We start from the raw sequence: 26,822 nt of genomic DNA, 5'->3' as shown, positions 1-26,822 counted from the left end.
AGTATTACTATGTTGTCCAATTAACTACTGCCATTTTCAACCCTTATCCTCGGGTGGCCTCTGGGCCTTATTGTCCAATTGACTACTGTGCACATTTAACTCTTATCCTCGAGATGTATCTGGGCCTTGATAAGTGGAAATGCCTAAGTAACAAAAAAATAGATATATAACAAATTTCCCGAATTTGACTACTGTGCACTTTTCAACTCTTATCCTCGAGTGGCCTCTGGGCCTTGATAAGTGGTCATATATATTTTTTACAAAATAACAAAATAGGTTGGAGTCGCTGAATAACTCATCCTCCCGTTAAAGCGGTTCCATCCTCTTTCCCCAATTTGACTACTGTGCACTTTTCAACTCTCGTCCTCGAGTGGCCTATGGGCCTTGATAAGTGGTAATACATATTTTTTTATAAATATATATATATATATACCAAAACAGGTGTGAGTCGCTGAATAATTCATCCTCCTATTAAAGCGATTAAATCCTCTTTCCCAAATTTGACTACTGTGCACTTTTAAACTCTCATCCTCGTGTGGCCTCTGGGCCTTGATAAGTGGTAATATATAGTTTGTACAAAAAAACTATATATATATATATATATATATATATATAACAAAATAGGTTGGAGTGGCTGAATAACTCATCCTCCCGTTAAAGAGGTTCCATCCTCTTTCCCGAATTTGACTACTGTCCACTTTTCAACTCTCATCCTCGAGTAGCCTATGGGCCTTGATAAGTGGTAATATATATTTTTTAGTAAATATAGATATAAATATATATATAACAAAATAGGTTGGAGTCGCTGAATAACTCATCCTCCCGTTAAAACTGTTCCATCCTCTTTCCCGAATTTGATTACTGTGCACTTTTCAACTCTTATCCTCGAGTAGCCTATGGGCCTTGATAAGTGGTAATATATTTTTGTTATAAATATAGATATATATATATATATATATAAAAAATAGGTTGGAGTCGCTGAATAACTCATCCTCCCGTTAAAGCGGTTCCATCCTCTTTCCCGAATTTTACTACTATGCACTTTTCAACTCTCATCCTCGAGTGGCCTATTGTCCTTGATAAGTGGTAATATATATTTTTTAATAAAAGTATATATATATATATATATATATATAACAAAATAGGTTGGAGTCGCTGAATAACTCATCCTCTCGTTAAAGCGGTTCCATCCTCTTTACCGTATTTTTTATACAGTGCACTATTCAACTCTCATCCTCGAGTGGCCTATTGTCCTTGATAAGTGGTAATATATATTTTTTAATAAATATAGATATAAATATATATATAAAAAAATAGGTTGGAGTCGCTGAATAACTCATCCTCCCGTGAAAGCGGTTCCATCCTCTTTCCCGAATTTGACTACTGTGCACTTTTCAACTCTAATCCTCGAGTGTCCTATGGGCCTTGATAAGTAGTAATATATATTTTTTACAAAATATATACATACATATATATAACAAAATAGGTTGGAGTCACTGAATAATTCATCCTCCTCTTAAAGCGGTTCCATCATCTTTGCCGAATTTGACTACTGTGCACTTTTAAACTCTCATCCTCGTGTGGCCTATGGGCCTTGATAAGTGGTAATATATATTTAAAAATAAATATAGATATAAATATATATATACCAAAATAGGTTGGAGTCGCTGAATATCTCATCCTCCCGTTAAAGCGGTTCCATCATCTTTCCCAGTTTGACTGCTGTGCACTTTTCAACTCTAATCTTCGAGTGTCCTATGGGCCTTGATAAGTAGTAATATATATTTTTTACAAAATATATACATACATATATGTAACAAAATAGGTTGGAGTCACTGAATAATTCATCCTCCTCTTAAAGCGGTTCCATCATCTTTGCCGAATTTGACTACTGTGCACTTTTAAACTCTCATCCTCGAGTGGCCTATAGGCCTTGATAAGTGGTAATATATAGTTTGTACAATATATATATATATATATATATATATATATATATATATATATATATATATATTACAAAATAGGTTGGTGTCGCTGAATAACTCATGCTCCCGTTAAAGTTGTTCCATCCTCTTTCCCAAATTTGACTACTGTGACCTTTTGAACTGTCATCCTCGAGTTGCCTATTGGCCTTGATAAGTGCTAATATAGAGAGAAGAGAAACGGGGTGAGAGAGAGAGAAGATAAAGAGGGCGAGAGAGAGACAGAAGAGAATGAGGGGAGAGAGAGAGAGAAGAGAAAGACGGTGTGAGAGAGAGAAGAGAAAGGGGGTGAGAGAGAGAGAAGAGAAAGAGGTAGACAGGGAGAGAGAAGAGGGTAAGAGTGAGTTGAGAATGAGGGTGAAAGAGAGAGAGAGAAGAGAAAGAGGGTGAGAGAGAGAGAAAAGAAAGACGGCGAGAGAGAGAGAAAAGAGAAGAGAAGAGAAAGAGGGTAAGAGAGAGAGAAGAGGGTGAGAGAGAGAAGAGAAAGAGGTAGAGAGAGAAGAGGGTGAGAGAGAGCAGAGAAGAGGGTGAGAGAGAGCAGAGAAAGAGGGTGAGAGAGAAAGAGGGTGAGAGAAGTGAAAGAGGTAGAGAGAGAAGAGGGTAAGAGAGAAAGAGTGTTAGAGAGAGAAGAGGGTGAGAGAGAGAGAGGTAGTGAGAGAGAGAGATAAGAGAAAGAGGTAGAGAGAGAGAGAAGAGGGTAAGACAGAGAGAGAGAGAGGGGTAGTGAGAGAGAGAGAGATAAGAGAAAGAGGTAGAGAGAGAGAGAGAGAAGAGGGTGAGGGAGAAAGAAGAGGGTGAGAGAGAGCAGAGGGAGAGAGAGAGAGAAGAGAAATAGGTAGAGAGAGAGAGATGAAGGTGAGAGAGAGCAGGGAAAGAGGGTGATAGAGAAGAGAAAGAGGTAGAGAGAGAGAGAGAGAGAAGGGTGAGAGAGAGAGCAGAAAAAGAGGGTGAGAGAGAGAGAAAGAGGGTCAGAGAGAGAGAGAAGAGAAAAAGGTGTACACAGAGAGTGAGAGAGAGAAGAGGGTAAGAGAGAGAGAGAGAAGAGGTTGAGAGAGAGAGAGAGATAAGAGAAAGAGGTAGAGAGAGAGAAGCGGGTGAGAGAGAGAGAAGAGGGTGCGAGAGAGAAGAGAAAGAGGTAGAGAGAGAGAAGCAGGTGAGAGAGAGAGAAGAGGGTGCGAGAGAGAAGAGAAAAAGGTAGAGAGAGAGAAGAGGGTGAGAGAGAGAGAAAGAGGATGAGAGAGAGAAGAGAAAGAGAGAGAGAGAAGAGGGTGATAGAGAAAGAGAGTGAGAGAGAGAAGAGAAAGAGAGAGAGAGAGAAAGAGGGTGAGAGAAGAGGGTAAATGTGCATCTTTTTTTATAGTAGGTAATGCTTGGGAGACTGTGCACATTGCCTCCTCCCCCCTCCCCCCTACAAAAGCGGTTCCATTCATAAGAAAACAAACTCGTATAAAAGTAATTTTCGTGTATTTAAGCGGCCTCATACTGATAGCCACCCCCCCCCTTCCAGAGAGAGAGAAATATGGTGATAGAGAGAGTTAGGAAAGGTGTAGAGATAGAAGAGAGTGAGAGAGAGAGAGAGAAAGACGGCGAGAGAGAGAGAGAAAGACGGCGAGAGAGAGAGAGAAAGACGGCGAGAGAGAGAGAGAAAGACGGCGAGAGAGAGAGAGAGAGAGAGAGAGAAGGGAAAGAGGGTGAGAGAGAGAGTAGATAAAGAGGGTGAGAGAGAGAAAGAGAAGAGAAAAAGGTCTAGAGAGAGAGAGAGAAGAGAGTGAGAGAGAGAGAGAGAGAAATATGGTGAGTCGAGTTGATCCTCTCTCTCTCTCACTCTCTTCTCTCTCTCTCTCTCTCTAGACCTTTTTCTCTTCTCTTTCTCTCTCTCACCCTCTTTATCTACTCTCTCTCTCACCCTCTTTCCCTTCTCTCTCTCTCTCTCTCTCTCTCTCTCTCGCCGTCTTTAGAGAGAAGAGAAACAGGGCGAGAGAGAGAGAGAAGATAAGAGAAGGGAAAGAGGGTGAGAGAGAGAGTAGATAAAGAGGGTGAGAGTGAGAAAGAGAAGAGAAAGAGGTCTAGAGAGAGAGAGAGAGAAGAGAGTGAGAGAGAGAGAGAGAAATATGGTGATAGAGAGTTAGGAAAGGTGTAGAGATAGAAGAGAGTGAGAGAGAGAGAGAAAGACGGCGAGAGAGAGAGAGAAAGACGGCGAGAGAGAGAGAGAGAGAGAGAAAGACGGCGAAAGAGAGAGAGAGAGAGAAAGACGGCGAGAGAGAGAGAGAGAAAGTGGAAAATGTGCAAGCGACCTAATTTTCGTTTACATAAGCGGCCTGATACTGATACCCCCCCTCCCCCTTCAAGTTAACAGAGTTAGAATGTATAAACAAAATGGCTAATCTTTGTTTACATGTAAATTACAAAGAGCAAAGTCATCTTCGCCGGCAAAAAACTTCGAGCAAAAATAAAAACATTTTCCCTACGTCAATTTTCGTGTAATTTTGGTTTTTTTTTTATTTTTGGAGTGCGATAATTACGTTGGTAATAACGGTTCGAGTCGAAAACTAATATTTAACTGTGTTATAGTATCAATTTCTCCTCCGAAGGCAGTTTTAACGTACCTCAGCTGCAGCCGACATTTTACTGAGCTGACGTCACGTCACGTGACACTTAATGAATAACGTTATAATGACAGGATTTTTGGGGCCCCCCCCCTGGGAGAAAAATGATAAGTTCACCCCCTTGTAATTGTCCGTTTGACGTGAAATTTTGATATTTGTCATGCGGGTGATCAAGGTGCAATATGATACATAATTTGTCAACTTTGGTTGTGTCTGTCAAAAGTTTGAGCTGACGTCACGTCATGTGACACGTATTGAATAACATTGGATCATTCAAGAATTACGTAATAAAAAGCATTACAATGACAGTTTTTTTTGGGCCCCCCTTGGAGATAACTGATACGTTTACCCCTTTCTCCTCGTCCGTTTGACGTGAAATTTCGATATTTGTCATCCGGGATAGGGGGCTTCGATATGATACCAAATTTATCAAGTCTAGTTGTGTCTTTCAAAAGTTTTAGCGTTACAAACAAACATACAAACTCACAGACGTTTGCCTTTTATATATATAGATGAGACAATGCCAATATTTCGCCTATTCTCTTCTGAATATTTTATTCCGATACAATTACCGATTCCAGTTCAAATTATTTTTTAATTTCTAAATATTTAGTTATAGAGATTAAACTCATTGTGAGGTTTTCATCAATACTTTTCACTTGTGTCAGTTTTTATTATGTATCCAATCCACTCCTGTCATTTTACCTATGCCATTTTTACCGTACCATTTCTCCCGGTGCCTAACTTCGTTGTTATGATCTATACATTCGAATTTTACTATTAGTACAAAAGAACAATTAATGTTTATAATTTTATCATTATTACCAGCTATGGAAAATTACGTTTTAAGCAATAACAAAAATTAAAAGAATCGTTTTTAGAATCGGAAAGTAGGTTCAACTTTTCCCGATTTCAATACTCTGAAAAAGCTTCGATATTTCCAAGTCCGATTAATCATCCAAGCACTAACTGCTAGTCGCAGTCTTTCTTATGAATACTATTACTGCATATGTTTTTTTATACTGCTTCTTTTGTTCTAGCTATTTTGACTTGTTCATCTCGTAGTATCCATCACTTTGCTCTTTCAATACATCATTATAATACAACTTCCTATTCCAGTAGCTTCTTTGCAAGAACAGAAAAATTGTGAAATTCCCTTTTCTGCTGACTGTTTTCCTCCTACCTATGGCCTGGGTTTATTCAAGACTAAAGTGAATAGGCATCGCCTTTCTTTGTGATAATTGTCCTTCTTTTTTGTTAGTTCCTTACATTAAGTGTCTTCATGCCTTGTCTGGAGCGATTTACATAAATAAAAATGTCACTGCTTAAAACTATTACAGGTGTGCACCTGCACATTACTTATAATTTCCCTAATATACTTCGTAGCTTAATAGGGGATGCCCTTTTCTCTTCCCTGCAACCTCTTTCCCACAAAAGAGACGTTGCGAGCCTGTCTCTGCTTTGTCATTATTTTCATGGCAAATGCTCACCCGAGCTTCAATCTATGCCCCCCCCTCGCCAAACTTTCATGAAAAACACTCGCCTAGCCAAAATCACTATCAATAATTTCCCACACTCTTTATCTGTGCTTAAACCTAAATGCAGATTCCATGAACAAAGCTTCTTTCTTTGAACTGCACGCCTGTGGAACTCTCTTTCAATTGCCTGCTTTCCAGCTAACTACAATCTGCTTGTCTTCAAGTCCAATGTAAACAAGTTCTTGATGAACCGCCCCCCTAAGTAATCCAATTTACAAAATTCCCACTACTTATGTTTACTACGCTATAATCAAATTGACTAATGTATATCCATTAACCCTTATCCTCGAGTGGCCTCTGGGCCTTGATAAGTGGTGATTCCTGTGTGAAAAAAAAAGAAAAAAGCTGGAAAGATTGCACTGTCTATAAAGTTCATTCAATGTTGTATCGATGTGTTTATTTTCAACCGAATTGTATTTCGATTTTAATTTTAAAAAGATACTGACAGAAACAAAATGGCTACGAGATTTTCAATATGGCAATTTTAATTAATACTAGCAGGCCCCCAGTCATAAGATACGCTTAAATATGATATTTTAATTCGTGCAAATTACGTATTTATTATTATATATATATGTGTATATTTTGGCAGCAAGTCATTATTCAAACACTTCTGATTGAACATGACAGAGTTATTCTTTTTTCCGATTTTCTGGATATTCGTTTGATTTGCTGTGCGGTCTTTTTTATTTCAATTGGCATCTGTACAGAATGGCACCCAAAAGTTGTTGTTCAACCATATTCTACTCAAGCGCTTTCTATCGGTGCGTCCGATTATCATCAGCAACAGTTGTCGTTATTGCCGTTTTTTTTTTCTTTTCCTTTGAGGCTTAGTATATTATAGTTGTTTTTTTTTTTAGTTTTTTTAATTTTTTTTATTGGTTGAAGGTGGGTGCAGGATGGTTAGGGGCGAATTATTTTAGTTTTAATTTCAATTTTCTTATTTTATAGTTTTTTTTTTTTAGTTTCTTATTAGTTATTAAATACTGTTATTATATTTCTCCCAGTGTTAAATGAGATTCGGTTAAAAAGGGGCTGTAGTTTTTTGATAAGTAATTTTAGTTGTCGTGTGCAATTGCTACGGCATCGAATTTTAGTATATTCGTTAAGATATTTCTAATGTCGGACGCCTGTAAGTTTTTATCATGGGATGTTAGATGTTGTTTTATGGCGCTATTGTCAGTTAAATGATAGGTTAGTCGTCGCGAGAGTGTGGTTGTTGTGTGGCCTATGTATGAGTTGTATATTATACATACATACATATATATATATATATATGTATACATTCTCTATCGATTATTATATTGAACCAAATATATAATATTGAGATCAAAACTATATATATATACATATATATATATATATATATATATATTTATATATATATATATATATATATATAACTTGGGTGCCATTAGCTATAATCAGAACCATAACATACAGCTCTCTACCCTCATTCTTTAGCTTCTGAGCCACGCCCATATACGTAATAAAAATTACTCACTTAAAACTACCATACAGAGGCATGGTTGACGAAACAAGAACAATATACTCCTGTGGAGTAAATAGATATAATCTGGCTACAGTGTGACAGGCGGATGCACGAACCAAACCACTCATAAAGACACTAGGACGTGCCTAAAAAGAACTCCCGGCGGCCATTAAAATGAATAGCAGGTTTGTCAGGTGGAGAAGGATTTACAGCCTCTATCTTATGTGATCTTGTAATCAATTACCAATTAGGAAAAGTGGGATTCTTAGACAGAATGCCATGGCGACCAAAATGGCGGATTTGACTTCATTACGATTTCAGCAGGAGTGAAACTTAATCTTGGACAACCGATCAGATATCCACAGATTGAGAAGAGCTCAATCAAAATCGGTTTTAAGTTTAAGCAAAATATCATTTTTCCCTTTACTTTCTTTTAATATTTTAGCAACTTCTTTTATTTTTATGTATTTTCCCTTTTCAATTTTCTTTATCCTAAGCCTAAACAAAGTAATTTATCACAATTCAAATTTAAACGAATCTAAATCGAAATTCGATCTTATCGCCTGGTGTTGTAGGGATACAATTATCCTGCTTGAAGATAATTTACTATGTCAACAGATGGCCTGTTAGTCACCTGATTGGTTCCCTAGAGAATCATGTGACCAGTACTCGAAAACGAGGCTCTTTATTGTTATTTACTCACTAGCAGTAATCACACAGGTCATCATCAAAGATTTCTATTTGAGAACAACTTGTGGCATTCTCCGGAGTCTGAGCGACAACAAGTTCCCCCAGATTTTCCACAGGTTCTGCGAGTTGTTATTATTATTATTATTATTATTATTATTATTATTATTATTATTATTGTTATTATTATTATTATTATTATTATTATTATTAACATCTTGCACATTATTTATTTTTATTTTACTTTTTTCACATTAAACAAGGTATATTGCCACTTGGACCTAAGGGGTTACTATTTGAGATCATGTCTAATGGTTGACTGTAGGGAGTTGAGCAGCGAGATGTTTGTTCACATTACATTTAAATTTCCGCAGGTTAGCACAGTAAATTAAGCAGGAAACGAGAAGGAATTCCAAAGTGTAGCAATCCGAGAGAAGAAACTATTAGAGTAGAAGCCTTTCCGACATCTAGGGACCTCAACAGTAAAGGGGTGAGATTTTGCTGCTTGTCGGGTAAATTGGAAGCATATACGTCAATTATTATTACTAAAGAGTGTTATTTACATTATACATATGTTTCGCATGTGCCTGGCGACAGATGGGGCAACTGATCGGTCAGAGTATAACTGAACTGGTGCATTCAAATAAATCTGGATCGAAATATCGGACGCAAACTCCTATCTTAGTGGAATTAACACAGAAAAAAAAGAATATTTATTTACTGACTGTTATCCTAATCTTCATAGTTGTTGTTCACAACATTTCAAAGCAGGCCAGAGAATTAGTTGGCCAAAAATGTAATGAGACAACAATAACTATGGAAGGCAGTAATTACTGAAGATACAGTTAAGAAATTCAGCGTTCCTATCCCGTTGCGGTTAATCACCTGATGAAGGCCAGAGGAATAGTTGGCCAAAACGTTGTGAAACAACAACTATGAAGATCAGTATAATAGTCCGCAAATAAATAAATATACAAATTACTCATCTCAAAGGATTCCAATATATCTATAAATATAAAAGCGAAAATGTATGTATGTATGTATGTGTGTTCGCTTTTTCTGTATGTCTACAAAAGGCTTCTTTCAGAGAAGCGGTCGCTCACTTCACAACATTCTAAAACTTTTTATGTCACATATAAATCGTAATATCTCACAGTTAACAACGAAGCTCGCCTGTCTATTTAATTTGCTCGATTTCAGGAAGATAAATATTCAATATTTGTCGCTCGTCACATGTGGGTTAGTCTTTTTCCTATAACATCTTGGGGGGGGGAGCGTTCAGCAGTAAATGAAATCCCACAGTCAAACTTGACCTCATTAACTCATTAAAACGAGCACCTGCTAAATCTAAGTAATTAAATAAATTCACTCATTTAAAATTTTACATAAAAGGTATTCAGACATGCAGCAAGCTTTTTAATCAGTTTTAGGGCGAAAATTTGGCTGCCAAGAGGTCAAAGTTGGAAGAGTTGACCCTTGTAGACTCTACCAAACTCCTCCGCCAATTTTGAGTCTAAACACTTGAAATTTTGGATGTAGGTTACCTGGACATGAGTCAAACTTTTTAATATATATATATATACATATGCACATAAAGTTATGAACAGTACATAGGGCCCGAGCAAAGCCGGGCTGAACTGCTAGTAATAAAAAAAAAAGAAAACTTGATATCAAAAAGACATGGAACATGGTTTACATTAAGAGTTCTGTTCTAAATTTCCAAATGATTACTGGCTCTGGTAAAGGTGACCCGGATAATGGGAGAATATGTCTCTCGACGTTACGCACAGTTTATACACACTTAGCAGTCGGACTGACGTATAACCATTTCTCTTTATTTGTTTTTCTTTTCAACATATTTTGTTTTTACTAAATACCGACTTGTGTCTTTCTTCCACACACACACACACACACACACACACACACACACACACACACACACACACACACACACACACACAAACGCTCCTGAACTTGACACGAGGACTCGTCAGCATCTTTCGACAGTCTTTAGGTCAGTCAGTCAGTAAGGTGCTTGAAAAGCAGCAGAAAAATGCCGACGCGATTAATCCACAAATCAGCTGTCAGCAGACAAGTTTCAATGAAATCGATTCATTGCGACAAGAAAACAAAATGTTGTTTTAAAAGCGAAGATAAACGACATCATGCTATGTGAAGTTATTAAATCACCCATAGGAGTAATCTCCTTCAGTCAGAAATAAGAAAAGTGTGAAAGTGTCTGTAATATGACTGAAAGAAAGACTATTACGAACAAATGAAAAGAACTTCTTAGATAGTTTCTTTGAAAAAAAAAAAAAGGAAAAACATTTTCTTTTCGTTCATAGTTGTTTCTATGTTTTCGCCTTAAAAATATTTCTTTGAAACATCTGTGGCTTTGCAACAAAAAAAACTTTTCCTGAAAAAATAATAATGTTTCTTGCATACAATTAAACTTATGGTAAATCTTTTGTTTTCTGTATTTTGAATTTATCGTCTGGCAATGTTTGTGTCGGCTTTCCTCACAACTTTTTCGACTGCTTACCATAAACTGCCAGAAAACCCCGATGCGACTTTTGGTCAGGTTATTTTTTTTTATCGAGTATTCTGGAAACGAAAAGGGGATGGGATATAAAAACATAAAACTGCGCTCTTACCTCGTATAAGACCTCTGTCGCTGTTTGTACTTTAATACCCAATGATGATCCTCTTCTATCCTTACTGATACTGTTTCCATGTTGCTGTTGATTCTGGTGCTGCTGTTGTTGCTGTTGTTGCTGCTGAGCCTTCTTCATTTTGGCCGGTAAAGTCCGAGAAACCATGTCTTGGTCGGCTGTGACTGCAACAGAAACACCAGACCAGTATCTTGCCTGATAGGAAGAGCAAATCGAATTAGTATCGTCAGCAGTTGGGCATTTACTGGTCGGATCCGCTTGACTTCTGTGCGCCGTGTTCCGACGATCTATGCAGCGGATAATGCAAATGGATATGGCCGCGGTCAGTGGGATGGACACGGTCACCGCGACGAGGACCGTAACAATCAGCAGATATAAGCGGACTTTGTTGTCGCTCTGGATGTGCACAGCATTCATCATCGTCGACGTTTGATTGCTCACTGTCAGTTTTAAAAATAGTGTGGTCGATGCCGACAAAACTGGATTTCCACTGTCCTTGACCACAAACTCAATGTCGTACGTACCTGCGTCTTGTTGGGTGATCACACGAGTAAAAGAGAGTAGGCCAGTATAGTGATTAATGGCGAATAGCTGCTTGTCGTTGCCTCTGCGTATTTCATATTTCAGAAAGGCGTTCTCGTGGCTATCGCTGTCCGATGCTCTAAGAACTGTGATGTTGTTGGTGTGATGCGGATAATAAACAACGTCCATCGTGAAAGGGTTGGCGCTGGGGAACGTGAAATATGGTACGTTATCATTCTTATCTTTCACTTCAACCACAACCTTTACGGAATTGTTTAGCGATGGTATGCCGTTGTCTTTGACGAGCACCTGGAACTCGTAAACATCTTGAAATTCGTGGTCTAAGGATATGACCGTCGATATTAAACCATTTTCAGAGATCTGGAAAGGAAGGAAGTGTTCTTCGTTTGTCATGAGAGAGTATGAGAGCTGACCACCTGCGCCCGAATCCGGGTCAGTGGCGCTGATCAAACCGACTTTCATCTTTGATTTTTGATTCTCGTTGATCCCGAATTTGAACACCTCTTTGGTGAATTGCGGACGTTCATCATTGGCATCGATGACTTTGATGGAGAATTTGCTCTCGCTGTGCAACGGCGGCAAAGCTTTGTCCTGACAACGTATTATGAGCTCGTGGTGGTCTGCAGTTTCTCTGTCTAAAGGACTTTTGATGGTAATTTTAAATTCCTTTAAACCTAAGTTCTCCAACAAGAAATTGTCATGGTTGAGATTGCAAGTGACCTCACCATTCTGACCAATATCATGGTCAGTAACAATGACGTAAGCGATGAATCTGCCAACTTCGATCTCCTCAGATATGGCCGCTGTGCTCTCAGTCGATGCTGAGAAAAAACTGACATCAATATTTGGTGGATTGTTTTTGATATTAATAACATTAACAAGTACTTTTGCAATGGATGTTAAGGGTGGACTGCCACCGTCTGTCGCTTCTACGAATAATTTGTGGGTGAGCTTTTCTCCAGCTGCAAACTTTTTCTGTAGCAAAATCTCGCCCGTTAATTCATTTAGTCTGAAATGAGCTTTCGAAATTTTGGAAGTCCGAGAACTAAAATGGTAAGTTATCTTACCATTCTCCCCAGAATCCGAATCTGTGGCCGACAGAATGGTCACCGGCGTGGCCCTCAGGATTTCGTTCTTCACTGAGAAGTTATAGACGTCCTGAGAAAAGACCGGACTGTTGTCATTCACATCCGTAATTGATATGTAAACATCCAGTACAGTTTGTTTGGGCGGTGATCCGCCGTCTTTAGCGACTACCTGGATCATGTATGAATCCTTTGTTTCCCGATCCAGCTTTTCGTCCAGATTGATCCCGAGCTGAGATGTGCCGTCAAGTCTCTTGGAAACGGACAGTGTGAACGGATTGTTTTTGTTCTTCTTCAACTCGTACGTGATACGGGAATTCAAAACGCTGACGTCCCTATCAATAGCATGAGGTATGAATTTCCTCATCCCACGGCCATCACCCTCTGAATAATGCACGCTGATTTCCTTATAGGGAAATTCCGGCGGATGGTCGTTAATGTCTTCAATGATGACTTTGATCTTAAGAATTTTCATGAAGGAATTGGCTCGCTGCACGACAATGTCAAGCATCTTATAGCATTCGGTGTTGTACGTGCATAGTGATTCCGCATCAAGCGTCTGTGCGGTAAAAAGCTTACCCGTGTGTCGTGAGATCCGAAACATCTGTGAATTCTTGGCGCCACTTTTTTGCAACGGGCTGAACATGATCTGTCCTTCACTCTCCGGTTCGATTCTGTCGCGCAGGTGAAGGTCGGCAGAAATATCTCCAACATAGGCTCCAGGGCTCTTCCCCTCCTGCACATTATACGTGAGGTCCACGCACTGGCATATACAAATGGAAGAAAGCAACACATACGTCCACAGGAAACCGTGACTCATAGTAAATATTATTTGCTGGCAGACATTGGAATTCTTTATTTGTTGATTAAATACACGTGGAATCTGAATAACACCTGAAAGAAAAACAAAAAAGGATGGCTTAATATTAGCTTGCAGAAAAGTATCCGTAATAGAGTAATTTTAACATAAGTGCTCAATTTAAAAAGTAAACGTATATAGTTAGTGAATTTGATTGACATGGTTCACCTCAGAATCAGTTATGAGTACAAATAGTGAAATTGTCGATTTAGTTATATGAGATTTTTTTATATACTAACGAGTCACCAACATTAAGGCTCAACGGTCACTCGAGAATAAGGTTGAATGAGTTTATCAGTTTTGTTTTTACTATTTTATGTATATGCATATATATTATTATGAAGTGATATAGTATAGTGCTTATATATTTTTCAATATTACTTCAAGAGTGTTCAATACAAAAATATAGCTTAGTAGTAGTTAGCCTGATGATTTCCTAAAAGAATGAAACATAGACGGTTCTGTGTTGCGTACTTACCATAGATATATTTTCATACAGTTATATATATATATATATATATATATATATATATATATATAGTTATATATATATATAGTTATATATATATAACTGTATATATGTATACAGTTATATATATATACAGTTATATATATATATATATATATATATATATATATATATATATATATATATATATATATATAAAGAATTTCGCTTTTGAATATAAGCGTCGTTACCTGAAGAGGTCTCTACTAAATACTAGAAGATTGAAACATGCTCATGACTGTGTAGCAACACATCGCTGCTTATGTAAAAACAGATTTAAAGTATACCTTGCTCTACTTCGGTATTGAGCACTCTTGTATTAACCTCGTTATATTTCATTGGTTACCTTACCTCTGGAAAATAGCAACCCCAGATTATATGTGTGTGTGTGCGCGCGCGTGTGTGTGCGTGCGTGTGTGTTTATTCTTTACCAGAACGCTCACGATAGTTCACACGAAATCTCATAACCGTTTGACAAAGAAGAACGTAGTCTTTTTCAAAAATTGTTTTTACATTTTTAAACGCGTGTATGTTCGTCTCAATCGGCGTCAACGTCAAAAGCAATTGAATTTAGTATATATATATATATATATATATATATATATATATATATATATATATATTGACACCTCCCCTTCCCCCTCTATCGAATTCATAAAAAGCTGAAGAGGATGTATTAACGGAAAAATATAAGTAATCGTATAATGAATTACTATATTATATAATAATAATAATAAGAAGAAGAAGAAGAAGAAGAAGAAGAAGAAGAAGAAGAAGAAGAAGAAGAAGAAGAATTCTGATTTCGCTTATAAACGTCTCTCTGGAAAGGGGTGGAATTCATTTCCAGAGGATTTCCCTTAATCCCGGCTTCAAACCAGGAGCTTCAAAGATCAAGGGTTTTCCTAAGGATGCTGGTGGTACCTATAATTGCAGAGGTTTGAAGGCCACCTAAAACATCGGGGATTTGTAGTTTTTTCAATTGTCCTTCCATACGACTTGATACTACTCCTAGTGTACCAACTACGACCGGGATTATTTGTGTTTTAACCCCGTGTATACGCCTTATCTCCAAGGCCAATGGAGCACAATTGCTCCACTTCTCATTCTCCTTCTCTCTCACATTCCTGTTCCAGGGTACTGAGAAGTCTACCATCCGTCAGTTTTTTGAAACCTTGTCAATGACGACCAAATCCGGACGATTATGTTTCAATTGCTTGGTCGTTATGACACTTTTGTCCCACCATACCTCACCTTGCCATCCTCACTTGTTCTCACTTCATCAGGCACCTCCTCAAACTATTTTCCAGCACACTTCACGCCAACCCTCTTACACACCTCCCAATATATCCGGAGTCCCATGCGATCGTGTCTTTTGCGGTACTCTCTCTGGGCCAGTCCACTACACCCTGCTGCAAGGTGCGCAATTAACTCTGAGGTCTTACCACAAATCCGGCATTCTGCAGCAACTTCCTCTCATCGAACCACTTTTTTTAACAATCGTGTTCCTAATGCCTGCTCTTGTGCTGCACAAACAAAAGCTTTAGTACTCTTAGCCAGATACCCAGCTCTAAGCCATTGCCATGATCTTTCATCAGCCACTTCTGCTATATCCTAATAATAATGATAATGATAATAATGATGATGATGATTATAATAATAATGATAATAATGATAATGATAATAATAATGATAATAATAATAATGATGATGATAATAATAATGCTGATAATAATACTGATAATAATAGTGATAGTAATAATAATAATAATGACAATAGAGATAATTGTAAATAAATATAATAATAACTTCATAATAATAATATGAGTGGATCAAAATATCTGATAAATAAATAAAAATGTAAATAAATATAATAAAAAATAGATAATAAATAACCAGAAACGATAAATCTAATTGTAGTATATACACACACATCTATATCTATCTATACTCCTATAAGTTGGTTTCTCTTTTGTGTGCATTGATAGTCATATTAAAAACCCTCGTTTCTATTTATTTATAAAGAAAATACAATTTCTTATATATGGGTCGTAGAATTGCATTCACTAGCAAAAGATATAGCTAATTTGCATATTCTTTTAAACATTCATTTTAATTAATTCCCTATTAGTTTTTTCGGTTTTCTTATGGAATGATCATCTTTAGTCAACTATTATGTGTAATTATATTCATGCAGATATTCTACGTGATTTATACTTGCATAATATTTGCGTAAAAAGTGTGCAGTAAACACAAAATTGTTTCCATATATATTTATCTATACGTATATATTTTTGTTTTTCTATCTATCTATATATCTATAAAAGGGAACGTGTCTCTGTGTGTGTGTATGTGTGTCTGTGTACATTTCCCTATGCAATAACTCTGTCAATTTTTAGTCTACAGGCTCGAAATTTTATATACAGGTTACTGAAATGTAGAAAAATCGATGTGATCGGTTTTGGGCCAGAAATTTGGCGATTAAGGGGTCAAAGTTCAACGATTTGACCTTTGAGAACTCTACCAAACTCCTCCGATAATTTTGGGTCTACGCACTTGAAATTTATGATATAGGTTCGTTGGACATGGATCTAACTTAATAACTTGATTTGATCTCAAAACAATAAATTTTAAGGGGTCATAATAGGTGTCAAAGTTAAAAATATTTGACCTCTGCGGTCTCTTCCAAATTACTCAGACAATTTCTGGTCTAAATATTTGAAATTTTATATAAAGGGTATTCAGATATAGGGCAAGCTTTTTCATCAGTTTGGGTCGAAAATTTTTAGTTATCAATATAGGAATGTATGTATGCATGTCTGTTTGCATGTCTGCCTTAAAATTTCAATAGAGGCGACGGCTTTAACCAAGATCAGTAACGTTTTAAAGTTTAATCTTTCATACAACAAATATCGAAAAATTGGCTAAAAACATTAATATCTTCCCCTTCAATTAGGCACTTTTCTACGGGGGAGGGGGTCACTTTTTTCGCCGATATTTTTTAAAGTTATCCTCTCCTTTATATTGTCTAGCCTTCATTTTTAAAAATGTCGCTTCCGGTTTGGCGGTGGTCGTAACAGCAAAAACTTTAGGTTTTACCCCGTTCTTTTCCTCTTTTGCGGTACGGGTTCGAGCCTGCCTTCCTACTACCACTTTTTTTTTATTTTGCTCAACATGCACATCCAAACACCCGGGCAACGCCGGGCGCCCATGCTAGTATATATATATGTATACTCGAAATATCAAAATAAAATATAACAAATTAAAAGCAACAATATCGTCTGTATGCTTTTTACACCACCTATAATCCTGAACACACACACGCACACACACACAGACATATATATATATATATATATATATATATATATATATATATATATATATATATATATATAAGCGAGATAAAACACAGATTAGTCCGATGAAAATCCTGATAGATATTACTAGAGGTAACACAACACTTTAAGGGTGATCCTAGCCAAAAAGGAAAAGCTCAATATTTAAGAATAGAGCAATATATAAATATAATCAAAATATAGACACATATATTCAAGTAAAGAATTTATTGTTTGACAAAAGGAATATATAGAAGTGATTATATTAATTTTTCTTAATCCATGGATTTCAATAATGGCTCATATCATCAGAGAGGAAATGAAATGTGGTTAGCAAAATGCTCAGCTGTGAAAAGGCACTTATTTTGCTTTTCAGCACAAATATTGAAAATATTTTTTTGTTGGTGAATGATAGTTATATGAAAATAATTATTGGGAGAGGGAATATCATACAACCTGGGCAGTCCAATATCGGATGGAGTATAATGTCCTCCGGGGTAATTTCCAAGCAGGCAGAATATTGTTCCAGGGGAGAAGGCAGTAATCCCATATAAATAATGTGTAGTTGCTCCTTATTGTTATTCCGAAAGGTATACGGGGCGGCCGTATTCGTTGGTGTCTTGAATGCGTTTTGGTATATGTAATCCAGATTCTTTTTTTGGAGTTGGCACAGTATATCAGATATTGGATGGATATACCAATCCATTGCATATATTCCCATGGGTGATAGAATTATATATGCATGTCTATGGTGCAATGGAACTCCAAACTCAATGATCTTGGTTGCAAAATATTCCGAGAGATGATTTTTAGAAGCGATGTGTTGGACGAATATCTTCTAATATGGGTTTTGCTAACCGCATTTCATTTCCTCTGATGATATGAGTCATTATTGAAAATCCATGGATTAAAGAAATTAATACAACCCCTTCTATATATTCCTTTTGTTAAACAATAAATTCTTAACTCGAATATATGTGTCTATATTTTGATTTCAGAATTTAAATTTAACAACTAAATTTATATATATATATATATATATATATATATATATATATATATATATTCTAGAACAATGATTCGTCAAAAAATACTAGGAAGGTATTAAAAATTCCTGAAGAAACATACTTTAGAAAATATTCCATTTAAATCTATTCTCCACCTATTTATTCCCAAACTAATACGTTTATCTACCCCTGTATACCTCTTCAAAATAAGTAGTATATATATATATATATATATATATATATATATATATATATATATATAGTAATTTATAGTAATTTATTAAATATATATGGCAATTAAGCTACACTGAATATTCCGCGTTTCATCCACTCTAGGACTCCTCAGGCTTCTCAGGCTTATGCCTGAGGAGTCCTAGAGTGGATGAAACGCCAAATATTCAGTGTAGCTTAATCGCCATATATATTTTATAAATCACTAACTAGCTCTACCTACGTATTGAGCACTTTTGAAGTAAATACTTAAAGTTTACGCATAAATCTATACTTTCGTATATTAATTTTATGTGAGTAAATTAAGTAGTTATATATATATATATATATATATATATATATATATATATATATATATATATATATACACACAAATAAAGGGCGAATGGACCCTTTTTCGGGGTCAACGGCCAACTAGCACTGTGTGTGTTTGTGTGTATGTATGTGTGTGTTGGGATGGAGAGGGCTCCCGTAAGCCGTGGTGAATGTAACCTTTCTAGGAGAAGCAAATCTTTGATTAAAAAAAAACATAAAGCGGGAGACCAGTACCCGCATTAAGCTGGTCTGCAGTTTAACTTGTTGCTGGCTATCTTGCTCTTGCTTGTTGCTGGATCTCAACATTTTGAACCGAGAGAGAGACTTAGCTGTCGTAGAAAGCTAAGACTCTGTAACATAATGTGGTGATGCCTTTGTAAAAAAAAAAAAAAAAAAAAAAAAAAACATCATCTGTGTATAGGCATTTGTCTATTAAAATGGTCCTGTGGCGATGGAAGTTATTTTTGGGCTCATGGACTTCAAGTCTCTGAGGAAGTGGCACTCGTCTAACAAGACGTTGCAATCAACGTATATATATATATATATATATATATATATATATATATATATATATATATATATATATATATATATATATGAAGATAAGATAACGTTTTAAAAAATTACATATATCTTTTATATATATATAAGTATGAAAATGCCTTATTTATCCAATATATATATATATATATATATATATATATATATATATATATATATATATATATATATATTTGTAGACATCGACATACAGTCCTGTTTCGTTGTATCACAACTCATCAGTGCCGCTAGACTAGCACCTCTCCCAAGCAGAGGATTGACCTAGAACCATCACGTTGATCCGAACGAAACTGGTAAATCTCTCGTCTTGATGATTTATCCCTATGTTCAATTTGTTTTTCCTTTCGTCTTTTCTTTCAAATACACAGGCTTACACACACAGACACACTCACACACGCTCACACACACATACGCACACGTACATACACGCAATTATAAAATAATATATTATGTACATAGTTTTCAGTATTTATTTTAACAGTGCTCAATACATGAGTAGAGCTAAGTAGTAATAGAAAAATATACTCATCCTAAGTAAGCTCCACAGAAAAGTTTGCGTTTTATTCCCAAGAAAAGTCATTAGCTTAATTGCCTGATAATTTGGTCTTATAGTTACTCCCGGGAATGAAACACAAATGATTCTTTGTGGTTTTCTTGGCATAAGTAATTGATATAATACTATATACGCATATAAAAAATATGCGTATGATGGTTCACGGGATATAGAATACTATGTTCAATACTTTGTAAATATGTACACATGTTTACGTATATATTTAAAATAGAAAATACTTTTTTTTATTGCACGAAAGCCTCGTATTGATTTTAGAAAACAATATCGTCTATTTGTTTTTTTGTGTGTGTGTGTTCTTTTATTTTTCTAAATTATGACGCATGCGCACATATGAGTTGGCTTCTTTTTTTTTAAGCAAATTGTGTTTATTTCAAAATATTTACTGAGTCTTCAGCAAGCCGAGCTTTCATAACACTTTCGAAATTTACAATTCTCAATACCGACATTTTTCATATTGCCATTAAAGAGATTGCTTGAGCAAATTCTTAATATACTGGAGATCTCGTGGCCATATTTTTGTGATCAAATGTGTTATTTAAAAAGGATATATATATATATATATATATATATATATATATATATATATATATATATATATATATATATATATATGCTCATACTTTCGCTACACCGATGAAAACTGAAGGATCATCGGTCGAAAATAATGTACCTGTAAAAAAATTTAAAAAAAATTTTTTCATAATATTTTTTTGTATTCTTGCACGTCACCAATTGAAAACGAATAAAGAAAAGTTATAAGCTTTTATACTTTTCGTATTCTTTTTTATACATTTCCATTCATAAAGTTGAATGTGTGTGTGTGTGTGTGCGTGTGTGTGTGTGTGTGTGTGTGTGTGTGTGTGTGTGTGTGTGTGTGTGTGTGTGTGTGTGTGTGGTCACGAATAGGCTCCTATATGGTTGACTATTTTAAAAAACTGATTACATATAATGATAGAAGATGTATCGAGACACAGGAATGGGTATGTTTGATCTGGCAGAACTGTGATTCATTAAAATTATGTACATAATAATACTTTGATAAGTATGTTTTAACTTAAATAGGGATGGTATAATAAAATTGTGGCCTCCATAGAATAGAAATAGGCACAAACTTTAATAAAGACTTTTCATATCTATCTGCGTAAGTATACTTTGATAATTATGTTTCAGTTTGAAGAAATATGGTATAATAAAATTATGGGGTTTCGTTCGCGCCTGACCTCCATAGAATGGGAATATGTCACAAAGTTTAACAAGGTTTTTTAATATAGATCCGCAGAATATTGTGATAAGTGTTTCAGTGTGAACAGGTATGGTATAATAAATTATGGGGTTTATCTATTTTATTTTTACTTTCATCATATTTTGCTTTGGTTATGGTACCCCCGAATTCGAAGCTATCTCTTTACGATTCTTCCTTTTTATAACCTATCATACTTTAATAAATCAGAGTCAATTTTCTTCAGACTGTTTTTGAACCCAGTCAACGACGGGTACTCTTGTTAGTATATATATATATATATATATATATATATATATATATATATATATATATATATATATATATGTATGTATATATATATATATATATATATATATATATATATATATATATATATATATATATATATAGTAGTAAGTTATGAAAATATATATGGCAATTTAGCTGCACAGAATATTCCGCGTTCCATTCTCGAGAGAATTCGTCAGGCTTATGCGCTCGCACGAATTTTCACGAGAATGAAATGCGAAATATTCTGTGTAGCTTAATTGCCATATATATTTTCATAACCCACTACCTAGCTGTACCTATGTATTGAGCATTGTTGAAGTAAATACTGAAAATTTACACATAAAATTATATCTTCATATATTAATTTATGTGATTAAATGAAGTAGTTATATATATATATATATATATATATATATAGAGAGAGAGAGAGAGAGAGAGAGAGAGAGAGAAAGTTATATTCCAAAATTCATGATGTTTACCATCTTATAATTTATTCCTTAAATTTAATTGACTTATACAAATTTTGGCAGTATCTGTTTCGTAGCGCAAAATCAATCACTTAATTAGTATATCAATCAGTGAATCTATTATGCCTTTAACTCATCAGAAGAAATAGCAACAATCAATCCGTCAAAAAGAATTGAAGTGTGATTTGACATGATTAAAATCCTAAAATTGGAAGAGAGACTGCAAATACCTTTTTATTTTTCCATTATGGCGTAATCATGTGTGCCTTGGAGGCATTGTTCAGGTAGTTCCACATGTATTATGTAAATGAAATGCTGTATGCTGATGACATATTACCTGTGAAACAATGGAAGGTTTACTTGACTGGTACGTTTACTTGTCAAGTTCAAAACGTTTTTGGAATTCTAATGGAAAGTAAATGCCTGGGAGTGAATGTCACTAAAACAAAAGTGTTGATCAGTGGTTGTTGGAAATATTTCGGAAAAAAGGAAAATTCCAATGCTCAGTTTATGGTAAGGTAATTGAGTGCAACCTTATTTTCTGTGATACTTGTAAGCATTGGGTGTACAAGAAGGTCAGTGCAATTACAGACAGGTTGACAAAAGGCAACCATTTTGCGCATAAGAAGTGTAAGACAACAGGAACGAACACAAACTCAGAAACGGAGAAAATATGTGTGGATGGTGAATTAATTGAGGTTGTTCAGAAATAAGAATTAATCCATGTTTTAGTGTTAAAAATAAGAAAAATCTTCATGTATAAAAAGATTGAACGTTTCAAATAATACTTACAGTGAAGAATTATACACAGATTAAAACAAGGTTACCTGATTAACAATAAGTTCAGTGCTTATAACAACACAAATCCTGATTTCGATGTATAAGGTTCCGCCACAACAACTAAGTTGTTCGGAAATCCACACAGATGATTTGTTTATAATGGTGAAGGTTTTGTGTAGAACCAACTACAATTATTGGTATTACTGCTAATCTTTGTCGGTGCAAATGATTGCCACAAGACAGAGTATACAGTAGATCGTAGGTTTTTACATCAGAGTTTACTTTCTCCTAGATGCATATCTTAATGAAGACTGGAGCTGCATCTCTCCCAGTGAATTAAATCGTCCCCAGATACCAGCCTGGAAATTTCTTTGACTTGACACTGAGTCACATAGAATATATATATATATATATATATATATATATATATATATATATATATATATATATACATATATATATATATATTTGTGTGTGTGCGCATACACGCGTGTATGTGTGTTTATGTGCGCGTGTGTGTCGTGTGTATCTGTGTATTTGTGCATAGACTCGCAGATATACAAATAGAGAATGAGAGAGAAACAGATGAATCAAAAAGAAAAAGAAAGAAGGGGGATAGATTGAGAGAGAATGAATGAAAGAAAGAGAGAGAATGTGTACGTTTGTTTCAGAGAGAGAGAGAGAGAGAGAGAGAGAGAGAGAGAGAGAGAGAGAATGGTATGAAATAATTAATGCTTTAGTTATGCTATTTTATTATCATAGCAGATTTTAGTTTCACACACATTTGGTATTAAAGTATTTTTATACATTCTTTGGCAAGTAATTTTTTTTTTTTTGCAGAACATAAGCATAGATATTTCTCTAATATCTAATACATAAAGTAAAGTACCATATTTCTTTATTTCTTTATTCATACATCGACTTGATTCAGGGGAAATAACTTTTAAAAGCATTTACATATTTATTTTTCTTGATTTCTTGAATAAAAGAATATATTTTATCCTACCCGTTTTAATTTGGTCACTGGGTACCCTAAATAAATGTATATTACAGCAAATGTAGTTAGCATAACCTGTTTGAGGTCATACTAAATCAAAGTATGTAAGTTTTGTAAGTGTATCGTATGTCATTTTATACAGCATGGTCAAACAGTCACTGAAGAATCATAGAGAAACTTTTCATTTGAATAGATTTTTTAAATTTTTTATGGCATCTTAATGAAATTTAAACATAAAATGGTGAATACAACTTGAGATTTGTTTTCAAAAAAGTAAGGAAATTCAAAAGTTGTAAATGTCAACAAGACTTCATATTCCTCAGACTTGACTACACCTTACTTTTTCTTGTTCCGGTATCTCAAAGAAAAAGTTTATGTCAATACCTGAAACTGTACAAGAATTGAAGAACGTTAGAAATGAAGTTGAGGAATTAAACAGAGTCAGGTTATCCTACAATTTCTCATGGGAATGAATTTATGAAGCTGAAAATGGAAATCATTTAAAAGATGTTATTTTTCATGAATTCTTTTTCATCTTTGTTCATTTTTGCTAACAAATCTCTATTACTTTCATTATTTTATGTTAAAATTCTATTACTTTCATTATTTTATGTTAAAATTCTATTACTTTCATCATTTTATGTTAAAATTCTATTACTTTCATTATTTTATGTTAAAATTCTATTATAGTACCACAAAATATTCAAGGTAAAAAAAATCCATCAGTGGTTTCTTGATAACCTTATATAATTGGAAGTTTTAATCAGACAAAAAGGATAACTTTTCTTTATATAATAGATTTCATATAATTTGGAGAACATTTGTATGTATTTTATATTGAAGTGTGGTATGTTGCATGAGATTTGATGGAGATCAAACGTTGCTGTGACGTCACATACGTGTTAAAGCAGTCTGACCTCCTCTATTCCGGCTTGTATTCAGCTCGATAGTTTCTTTAGACAAGTCAAAACATCTGACCTACCTCGAAAAGGGTTCGAGGATTTGAGGTAGACAATGTACACCACAGTCCAAGCAGAATATCTACTCTGGGCTCTAAAGAATTAATAAAAAGGACATTTATTTTGTAGTTATTAGATTCCAAATAGATGCCCAATGCATGGAGGGCAAAAGAAAGAAGGTCGAATACAAAATCAAACATATCATACAGTATATGCTTGCTAATAGAGTATAAGTACAATCTTAAAAATTAGAGTCTTTATTCTGTTTAGCAAACAGAATATTAAACCCTATTATTAATAAAACATGTTAAGAATGATGTTAAGAATGATGCTATTTTCTTCAGAGAATTAAGATAGCGTCCATATGAAAAATGTTCCCGTTTTTTTTTAATTATTAGTTACACATTTGAGTAGAAGAATATTAACTCCTATCTCCTATTACTCATCTTAATATGACTCATCTTAATATGACTCATCTTAATACTACTCATGTTAATATTACTCTGTTAATATTACTCTGCTTAATATATTACTCATCTTCATATTACTATAGACAAATAGAACAGCAATCCGGATTAATTATGCGTTTTAATAAAATTTATTCTAAAGACATTTCTTTTAAGATCATCGTCCGATCAGTTTTAGCCGATTAGGATGAAATAAATCAGTTTTAGCCGATTAGGATGAAATAAAATTACATATTGTAATATTATTATAGCTATACTATAATGTACAAGAAAACTTTAGTTTTATGTATTAGACAAGGCCAAACTATTTGCCAAGAACTTTGCAGCAAATTCTACCCTATGCGACAAAGGCCATCAACTCCCCGTATTTCCTCCTACAACACACAACAGGCTAAGCAACATACAAATATCTGTGGGTGAGGTCGCCAAGCTAATCAAGAACCTTGCTTCCAGTAAAGCAACTGGCCCTGACGGTATTCCAATTATAGTATTAAAAAAGCTACAACCAGAACTTGGGGCAAGTTTTGGTTACTTACAAAACTGTTTAAGCGTTGCCTTAAGGAGAAGTGCTTTCCAACACCATGGAAAACCTTATCAGTATGCCCTGTATTTAAGAATTCAGGTGATAAGTCATCTCCCTCTCAATACAGACCAATAAGTCTCCTGAGTGTCATGAGTAAGTTGCTGGAATCCATATTAAATAGAGAAGTAGTCAACCACCTCAGCAGAAATAACCTTCTTAGTGACACGCAATATGGCTTCCATTCTGCTAGATCTACAGCAGATGTGCTAACAGTTATATTACATAGAATTAGCGAATCTCTCGACAAAGGCTTCATTTCTAGGGCAATTGCTCTTGACATATCGAAGGCCTTCGATAAGGTATGGCATAAAGGCCTACTTCACAAGATTTCCAGCTACGGTATAACTGGAAATGTTTTCTCTATCATTAAATCATTTCTCTCTGATAGGCTCATAAGAGTAGTGGTTGATGGACAGAAATCAGAGGCCCACAGTATTAATGCTGGAGTCCCCCAGGGGTCCATCCTGAGCCCAACTGTCTTCTTGATCTACATCAATGATCACCCAAAACACATACTAAAATCATTCGTTGACATCTATGCTAATGACATGACTATCTGTGGCAACATATCAAAGGCCGTAAATGACAACGTTCTCTCTGATTCTCTCTCCTCTGATCTTGAGCGCATGGTTCAATGGGGGAAGAGGTGGCTGGTTACCTTTAATGTATCTAAGACCAAGCTCCTATCATTGCATCATAAATGCTCTGATCCCCATCTGGCACCGATTGAAATGAATAGCTCTTGTCTAGGAAAGGCCTCATGTTTTGATAAGCTTCTGCGTTTGACCTTTATTCCTGATCTGAAATGGAACGCGTACATCAAGTCTGTTGCCAAGGCCGCTGGGAAAATGGTGGGGTCATTCTACCGCTCCAGAAGATATCTCACTAATGATGCAATTCTCTATCTGTATAAAAGCCAAGTACGTCCAAGGATGGAGTACTGGTGTCACATCTGGGCAGGAGCTGCTAAAAACAGTCTATCCTGCCTTGACAGAGTACAAAATAGACTTTGTGGCTTGGTGGGGGATGACCTTTTCTCTTCCCTGCAGCCTCTCTCCCAC

The 26,822-nt window shown here is 35.3% G+C and overlaps 1 protein-coding gene across 5 annotated transcripts in view; it reads right to left on the bottom strand.

Annotated features, from left to right (window-relative positions):
- LOC145242513 (protocadherin gamma-A4-like) overlaps positions 1-26,822 on the bottom strand; it is a 590,587-nt gene that overhangs the window by 321,625 nt on the left and 242,140 nt on the right. For 4 of the 5 annotated variants that reach the window (XM_080105574.1, XM_080105575.1, XM_080105573.1 and 1 more), the window contains one exon: positions 10,960-13,499. In XM_080105574.1, coding sequence (XP_079961700.1) covers positions 10,960-13,425 — 2,466 coding nt within the window. In that variant the 5' untranslated portion in view covers positions 13,426-13,499. Of the gene's footprint in view, positions 1-10,138; positions 13,500-26,822 lie in introns of those variants that run through there. The other variant, XM_080105576.1, reaches the window with a different exon arrangement.

The sequence above is a fragment of the Euprymna scolopes genome, chromosome 21, assembly GCF_053919585.1.
Source record: "Euprymna scolopes isolate OS-2025 chromosome 21, ASM5391958v1, whole genome shotgun sequence".
Taxonomy (NCBI): domain Eukaryota; kingdom Metazoa; phylum Mollusca; class Cephalopoda; order Sepiida; family Sepiolidae; genus Euprymna; species Euprymna scolopes.
The sequence above is the reverse complement of the archived record's forward strand: the minus strand, read 5'-3'. Positions and strand labels throughout refer to the sequence as shown.